At 40.4% G+C, this 7,966-nt stretch overlaps 1 protein-coding gene across 2 annotated transcripts; it reads left to right on the top strand.

The window, feature by feature from the left end:
* The first annotated feature begins 2,243 nt into the window (after window positions 1-2,243).
* fsta (follistatin a) lies at window positions 2,244-7,849 on the top strand. 2 transcript variants are annotated; one of them, XM_026188371.1, is made up of 6 exons: window positions 2,244-2,462; window positions 3,617-3,814; window positions 3,988-4,206; window positions 4,334-4,558; window positions 5,162-5,392; window positions 7,172-7,849. In XM_026188371.1, exons 1-6 carry the CDS (start codon window positions 2,372-2,374, stop codon window positions 7,258-7,260), a joined length of 1,053 nt encoding a protein of 350 aa, XP_026044156.1. In that variant the 5' UTR covers window positions 2,244-2,371; the 3' UTR covers window positions 7,261-7,849. The 2 variants fall into 2 exon arrangements, with proteins under 2 accessions (XP_026044156.1, XP_026044157.1); XM_026188372.1 differs by having other exon boundaries at window positions 2,245-2,462; window positions 3,617-3,808.
* Window positions 7,850-7,966: the final 117 nt, after the last annotated feature.

Below are 7,966 nucleotides of genomic sequence, written 5' to 3'. Positions count from 1 at the left end.
GACACTGATCTCACAAATCATTCACACCAGACACTGAATGATTCGTCGAACATAATTTAAGATCAAATGAATGTTTTCTTGATTTGTTGAAATGAAGAATTGTCTCACAATGAATTAAAAGTTCTCAAAAAAGTAATATATAATATATACATAACCTTTATTTGGCACATTTGTTCATTTTGTTATCAAAAGCCAATTTTTTGATCACCCACACAAGATTTTATTACCAGATACTTTAGTCTCTTGATAAAATCATAAATCATCTGTGGCATTTATGCATGATTCAGAAAAGTGTCCTTTAAACAGATTATACATATTTGATTATAGGGACCTGCAGTAGTTTTCATTACTTAAAGATGTTTCAGAAAAGCTTGGCTGAAATGTTCAGTCTTTATCCAAATATGCAAAAGTGCATAAAGCTCCGGTGATTACTCTGATAACAGTCAACACAAGCTATAATAGAATAGAATAGAATAGAATAGAATAGAATTCAACTTTATTGTCATTGCACATGCACAGGTACAGGGCAACGAAATGCAGTTAAAATCATTTTGATAACAATTTTCTGCAGAGGGGTTCAAATAAGATTAAAAATATACAAATATTTGCCATCAGAGGATCAAATAGCTGATAAGGATTGCAGAAAATTGTCAAAATATTTGTTCTGGTCTCATATTTGCTGTATCATGATTGTTGACTGAAGGAAATGAAGACGATTGCAAGGTCTTTTATGGGGGGTTTTGTGTTAAAAACTTGTTTTGCACTGAAAATCAAGCAGTCAGAAAAAGCATGTTGTCTTCTTATATGATGTTCATTCGTTTTTGTGAGTCCTGTGTGTGCTATCGTGGAAACCCCCTTTTGAGCGTATTTTTTATTGTTTCTAATCCTAAAAAAATGTAATAACATTAATATTGCTCATTGCTTATAACAGTAATGATCTGTCTGTAATAGGAGTGATCACATAAGTAACGGTTGACGTCTTTTTTTAAGAGAACAACCCCCCCCCCCCCCCCCCCCCCCCCCCACACACACACACACACACACACACACATCCTGGTCTATATTAAAATCTTACATAAATATAGATTTGATACCAGATATTAGTATCATGGAGATAAACTGTACAGTGAGTGGTATTTAACTGGATACAGACAAAGAGATCACAGTGTCTTCTACCTGACCGTCAGTTAATTAATTTCCTGGTGTCTGGTTTGCACAGCAGACACTTTGATTTGAAGAGCTGTAACCAGAATTCCGCTGAAGAGGTCGCGCAAGGACTTCTGAAGGAGTTCAGCGTCTGTGAGCGGAGAGCAGTGTGTGTGTGTGTGTGTGTGTGTGTGTGTGTGTGTGTGTGTGTGTGTGTGTGTGTGTGTGTGTGTGTGTGTGTGTGTGTGTGTGTGTTTCATTCAGTGAAACGCAACACCCTGCTTCTCTGTCTGAAGGCTCTTCGGAAACAGGTTTGATTATATTTAAAAGCTTGACCCGGGAGAGAAACCCAAACAACTGTCTGTTCTAACATTAGCAGTGCGGCTGCGGACTACTACGAATTCTATTATTGTCTGGGCTCGGATGTGTTCCAAAAGGCAACTCACATCAAAAAGATCTGCTCTTTTGTCTGCAGTTGGTGGAAAAAATATATATATATCAGTAACCACCAAATAGTAACCTTAATTTGAAGGACTGATGGTATGCCTGGAAAGGCATGCTGGTAGTGGGCCTGTCTGCACATCACCATCATCATCGTCATCATCATCATCATCATCATCATCATCATCATCATTATTATTATTATTATTATTATTATTATTATTATTATTATTATTATTATTATTATTATTATTATTATTATTAAAGCGCACATGTCCACGCCATGTGTATAGAAGATGCAAAGCCCATGAGTGCTCTTTTTCCACGAGGAATCACGTGAAAGTGAATAAATGATGTGATGAAAGTATCACAGGGGTTAAAATTAAACTTCGGGAACAGTGTTGATTTCAAAACAACAACAACATTTTTATATCAGCTCATACTTTTTTCCATCTTGCGCTTTCTTTCTCTGCAGAGTGCCTGAGCTCCAAGTATGGTGTTTTCTTTCAAGTATTTTCATATCCTTTAATTATTGCGGCAAAGAGAAAGTTGCTAGTAACGATGTCACCTGATTGGGATTGAAAGAACTTTGGTAAGGAAAAAAAAAATTTTCCCCACCCCCATAGAAGAGGAGACCGCCCACCAGAGACAGTCAACCCGAGACCCCTTATAGATTTAAAGAGAGGCTGCATTCTCAGACTGACACTTATTCAACACTGCCACCTTAAGCAGATTACTTTTGCGCTGCCTGTGTCAAATACGTGGTTCACTTTGCCTCTCCATCATGTTTGGGATGCTGAAACACCACCTTCACCCGGGCATTTTTCTCTTGTTCTTATGGCTTTGTCACCTCATGGAACATCAAAAAGTTCAAGGTAAGCTCTCCTTATCAATTTCCTTTTATTCTCTTTCGCTTTTTTTCTTTTTTCTTTTTTAAAACGTGCACTGCTGTCAGTCACAGAACTCGCGGGGTGTCTTCCACTTGCTGCCACCGAAAAACTTTTCAAAGTTTCTTGATAAAAGTCTCTCTACATCAGGCAGTGATTGCGTAAAGCGTATAGAAAACAGGTGCCCTGTGGGACACTTCAAAGTGAGATTATATGGCAAGTTTTGCAGTCGTCACCATGCGCGCGAACTACAGCCGCCACGCCGTGTTGGTGACAGTCTTTCACAATACCTGAACATATTTTTGCAACTGTGTGAGCGTTTAGCATTCCGCGATGTTGTTGTCAATCCTCCAACAAACTTCAGAATATCCACTGTGAGCGTGTTATTTATACATTTCCCGCTAGTAGCCTTTCTGCATTGTATGCAAACACAGTTGCAGTTTTATACCTATGCAGGCTTTTGCACCCATCATTCATGGTTTCGGGGGACATATTTCAATTCAGCATAAGAAACACACCATCTCATGAAGATTTAAAAAAATGTGTTTGTGTCTTTGTCGGTTTAAACATGCTGTTACTGTCTGTGGGAAGTAATATTTTTGGCATGTAACTGGAAAAATTGTTATGTATCACATTTTAATATCTCTGAAATAAACTTTACATTGCTTTTTTTAATAAGTAAGTCATTGTCTGCTTGCTGTCTGGGATAACGTAGTGAGTGAGGCGTTGGAGACGGTGGTGTGTGTAGCCTTGTTACCTAAAAACCGTGGTTTTCTAAAGGAGAAAGATTGGCTGCTATTTAACGCTGTCTAGACGCTCCCGTTTCTGTCCAGTGATAGCAAGCAGACACTGGGAATAAAAGACAACCCCCCTCCGAAGATTCTTCTTACTTTTTTGGTTATGGCTGCATTGTAAGGGCTGTCAGTCACAGTTGGGATAGGCAAGTGTTAACAGTCTCGCAAAAAAAAAAAAAAAAAAAAAAAAAAAAATCAGACAAAATACTGTCGGGAGGGCGAAAAGGGAGGGAGGGAGCGTCTCGGATAATACGGCTGCGTGTGTATATTGAGTCTGGGTCAGCGGGTTTTTAGACGTCCAACATGCGGCATTCGAGCTTTTTTGGTTTTGTTTTTTTTTGTCTACAGCTGGGAACTGTTGGTTGCAGCAGGGGAAAAACGGGAGGTGCCAGGTGCTCTACATGCCCGGGATGAGCAGGGAGGAGTGCTGTCGGAGTGGAAGACTGGGGACGTCCTGGACCGAGGAGGACGTCCCCAACAGCACGCTCTTTAGGTGGATGATCTTCAATGGCGGAGCTCCCAATTGCATACCTTGCAAAGGTGGAGGTGCACTCATTTTCCTTCGTTTTCTCACATTACATGTAATCACTCATTTTGGTTAATGAATTAAACTGGTGCTCTGGTTTGCGTAATTGTCCCATTACTTTACGCGCCAGAATACACACCAGGGGAAAAAGAAATCCTCATTAGCATCACATAACACAGAGCTTTTGTTTTAGAAACCTGCGACAATGTTGACTGTGGGCCCGGAAAGAGGTGCAAGTTGAACCGAAGAAGCAAGCCGCGCTGCGTGTGCGCACCAGACTGCTCCAACATCACCTGGAAAGGACCTGTCTGCGGCTCTGATGGAAAGACCTACAAAGACGAATGCGCACTGCTAAAAGCTAAATGCAAAGGTCATCCCGATCTGGACGTACAGTACCAGGGCAAATGCAAGAGTAAGTAAATGTAACTGTCACCACATTTCTGAAAGCTGAACGAGCTAGAAAGAATCCGTCGCTTTCTTGTATTTCTTGCATTTCGTGTCATTTTCACACAACTCTCCCAATGTCTTTGTTTCGCCAGAAACGTGCCGTGACGTCTTGTGCCCCGGCAGCTCCACATGCGTCGTAGACCAGACCAACAACGCGTATTGTGTGACGTGTAATCGGATTTGCCCCGAGGCGACGTCGCCTGAGCAATACCTCTGTGGAAACGATGGGATCATCTATGCCAGCGCGTGTCACCTGAGAAGAGCTACCTGTCTCCTCGGCAGGTCTATTGGAGTGGCATATGAGGGAAAATGCATCAGTAAGTCTGCAGCTACACGCATGAAAGCGTGAGACTTTACTCCCCGAGAGAGAGAGAGAGAGAGAGAGAGAGAGAGAGGTGCAGCAGTCACCGACACTGAAAACTGTTTGAGTGCATTTTCTTTCTGGCCAGCTCTGCAGTAATTCACTGCTCATTTTTGCCAACATTCCAGTGAGGAGGGGGTCTTAGAGAGAATGTGTGTTTGGTAGTTGCTTGTGTTTGCTCAAGAAATGATAGACATCTTATTATTTCCTGATGTTGGCAGCACTTTCCCATTTGGGAAAGAGGGAATGAGAGGGGGAGGGAGATGGAGGAAAACAGGGGAGTGCTGGGGGCCATGAAGACATGCTTCAAGTTTTGAGTCAGATTGATTCTTACACAGATAGTAGTCAATTTCAGTCTTGTAGTCTTTAAAAGGCTAATTAAAAACAAAGCTTTCTGTTCCACACCACGAGGCCTTATCCCGTAAAGTAGGATTTAGTTTTTATTCTCTCTAATTCTCTAAAAAACTAGGTAGTCATTTGATCCTGCTTGAAAAACATTCATGATAATCCATCTAATCAAAGATTTCCTCTCTCCTTATTTCCTTCTTTCTTCTCCCAGAGGCCAAGTCATGTGAGGATATCCAGTGCAGCACGGGGAAGAAGTGTCTGTGGGATGCTCGGATGGGCCGAGGCCGTTGCTCATTGTGCGATGAGTCCTGTCCGGAGAGTAGGACAGATGAGGCGGTGTGTGCCAGCGACAACACCACATATCCCAGTGAATGTGCCATGAAGCAAGCTGCTTGCTCAATGGGGGTGCTGCTTGAAGTCAAACACTTAGGATCTTGCAACTGTAAGTAAATTACAAAAGCAAAATATAAAAAGAAAAGAAAGAAACAAAATCCTCCCCTCCTTCTCTGAGCAAAAGACAATATTCTATGTTGCTTTCCCAACAAAAGCCTCCTGTGAAATTGCCCCCCACCTTCCACCTACCCTGATTTTCCCTGAGCTCCCACCCCGGCCACATCACCAACCACAGCTTAAGCAAGCAGAAAAGACTTGGGGAATGGAAGAACTTGCATGACATTGTCCTCGTTGCTGGCTTTTGTTCTCGTGTTGTTTTTTTGTTTAATTTTCGTTTTTTTTTTCACGTTTTCCCAATTCTGCAAATCCTGCTAACAGAAAGATGCGCGAAAAACTTATATCAGCAAACTGTTTGCAGTGGATCTATACTTTCTGAGAAAATAGGTGTGTCTATGGTCATGCTAGTGACCTGCGGGAGCAGGTTGCCTTAAATCCCATGCAGTATTTTTTCAGTCATTAATGGTTTAATGTCCAAATCTTTACAGCTTGTAAATTCCATGGTCACATTGTTAATTCCCTGGAAATGGTCTATTTTCTTTATTATTATTATTATTTTTGGCTATAATCAATTTATTCAAAATGCACTGACGCTTGTGACATAAACCACACTGCCAACACGTCAGTTAAAAAAAGAATGTGTTTAAACAGACGTATGACGTGCATAAGGTGATTGTAACATTGGTACCATTGATAACAATGATGGATTTGTACACTAAGATTCATGTGAACTGCCTGTCATAGACCAGTGTGAGCTATTTATTAACCCACAAATCTCCAGACAAAATACTAAATTTAACAACAGCTTTGAGGTAGTTTCAAATTGACATTCCAAATTTCTATTTAGAAGGTTGTTTGTTTGTTTTTCCTAACTGGCTTAATATAATGTGATTAAGGTTTGCAATGAAGTCCAAGGGACCAACTTTATGATCACCTCATGGGCTAAAAGTCATAATTTACAGTGTGCAGATTGAGCATAAGCTTGTTGATCCACGCTCCCTTACTTCCCATCCCATCATCAGAAAAACGTTCATTAGCTAACGCATTCATACCGCTTCCAGTGACTGTATCGTGTATCAAAACTCCTTTTGGATTAATGAGGGACTACCTGTGTTTTCATGTATCGTTACCCTTGTGCTTGCTTGTGTGCTTTTTTATGTGTCCAATGTAAATCTCTTGTGTAAAAAGAAAAAGAATATACCTCAGAACTGTGCTAACGATCTCTGACCTGCTTGCTAAGGTCAGGCTGTGACACAGAGTCCTCCCTCCCTGTTCGTTTGAGCCAGAAGCGAAAATATTAGTAATCAGAGAAAAGAAACTATAGCGAGTCCAAGAACACAAAAGCACTTTTCTGTGTTATGTGTGTCTGCTTTCAGGAATCTGCTCAAAAGAGACCTGAGCCACTGGAACCATCATCCCCAGTGCCCCTAAACCCGCTTCCCATCCTCCCCTTAACCCACCTCGTGACCTTCCCCTAACCTCCAACTTGCCGATCCTTTCCATTGTCGCTCCTTTTTCTCATGTTGCAGCCCTGACTTGCTCGATTATGTAAATGGACATTGTATAATTAATTGGGGATGCCACAGCAACTACTGCTGCCAAGTCACACAGACTGTTCCTCACACAAACATAATCATATACACAAAAGAAAGAAACAGAAAGGAGGCTGTGTGCCAGTGGCTTAATTGTGAGATTTATTTTTTTGACAGTGATATTCTGCGCTGTTGTGGTCCATATTCATACAACAGCTACCATATATTCTCCCATATAGCCATTACAGAAGACCAGGAGGAGGATGAGGAAGATGAGGACTCAGACTACATGGCCTATGTCCATTTATCTTCTATACTGGATGGATAGGCTCACATCACTAGGGGAACAGTCCTAGGGCAAGGAATCATGTCCATACTGTACATTATGTGTATGCTTATTTATTTTTTAAAGAAAAAGGAAGTATACATATAGTTCAGTCTGCTAGATGTTTATTTATACTTTTTGTGTTTTATAAATTATACATTTACATTGTCAGGCTATCACCTACCATGATATATTGTGTTACCACTCATTTCCCTTTTTTGTTGTTTTCCCTTTTACTTTCTTTTTTTATCATGAAGAAATATATTTGTCCAAAGAAAAGCAGTGTTATTTATTTTTCATGGTACCGTGTAAGTATAAGTCCTCTTCAAGCTGTAAATTGCATTCCCTGAGCTGTAAAAAATCTGCTTGTTTCTGTCAAATCTCTATCACAGATGTTTATGTCACACATACATAAATGCATGTTTAGGCTGTGTGTTTATTTATTGGGAAATATATCAATCATTTTATGTACAGAAGTGTGTCTGGTTTGTTTACAACTATAATTACTGACCAAAGGGATTCTCTCAATGGTTTTGCAAAAGAGCACTGTAAATGGTGCAACACAGCAGTGATGGAATAGAAAAGAAAAAAAGAGCCATTTAGTTTTTTCTTTTCTTAGTTTTAAGTTTCCTTCAGTTTTAGCCCTTTAGGTTTGTTTCCACATGGAGACTGTAGACATAATTAAATATAGCTTTTATTTTGTCTCACT

This window comes from Astatotilapia calliptera, chromosome 12 (genome assembly GCF_900246225.1).
Source record: "Astatotilapia calliptera chromosome 12, fAstCal1.2, whole genome shotgun sequence".
Classification (NCBI taxonomy): domain Eukaryota; kingdom Metazoa; phylum Chordata; class Actinopteri; order Cichliformes; family Cichlidae; genus Astatotilapia; species Astatotilapia calliptera.
The sequence above is the reverse complement of the archived record's forward strand: the minus strand, read 5'-3'. Positions and strand labels throughout refer to the sequence as shown.

Bases quoted from the DNA above. Each gene is read 5' to 3' on its own strand.
- fsta (XM_026188371.1), top strand. From the start codon at position 2,372: ATGTTTGGGATGCTGAAACACCACCTTCACCCGGGCATTTTTCTCTTG. The intron at 2,463-3,616 runs GTAAGCTCTCCT...TTTTGTCTACAG, and splicing joins GGAACATCAAAAAGTTCAAG to CTGGGAACTGTTGGTTGCAG. The intron at 4,559-5,161 runs GTAAGTCTGCAG...TTCTTCTCCCAG, and splicing joins ATATGAGGGAAAATGCATCA to AGGCCAAGTCATGTGAGGAT.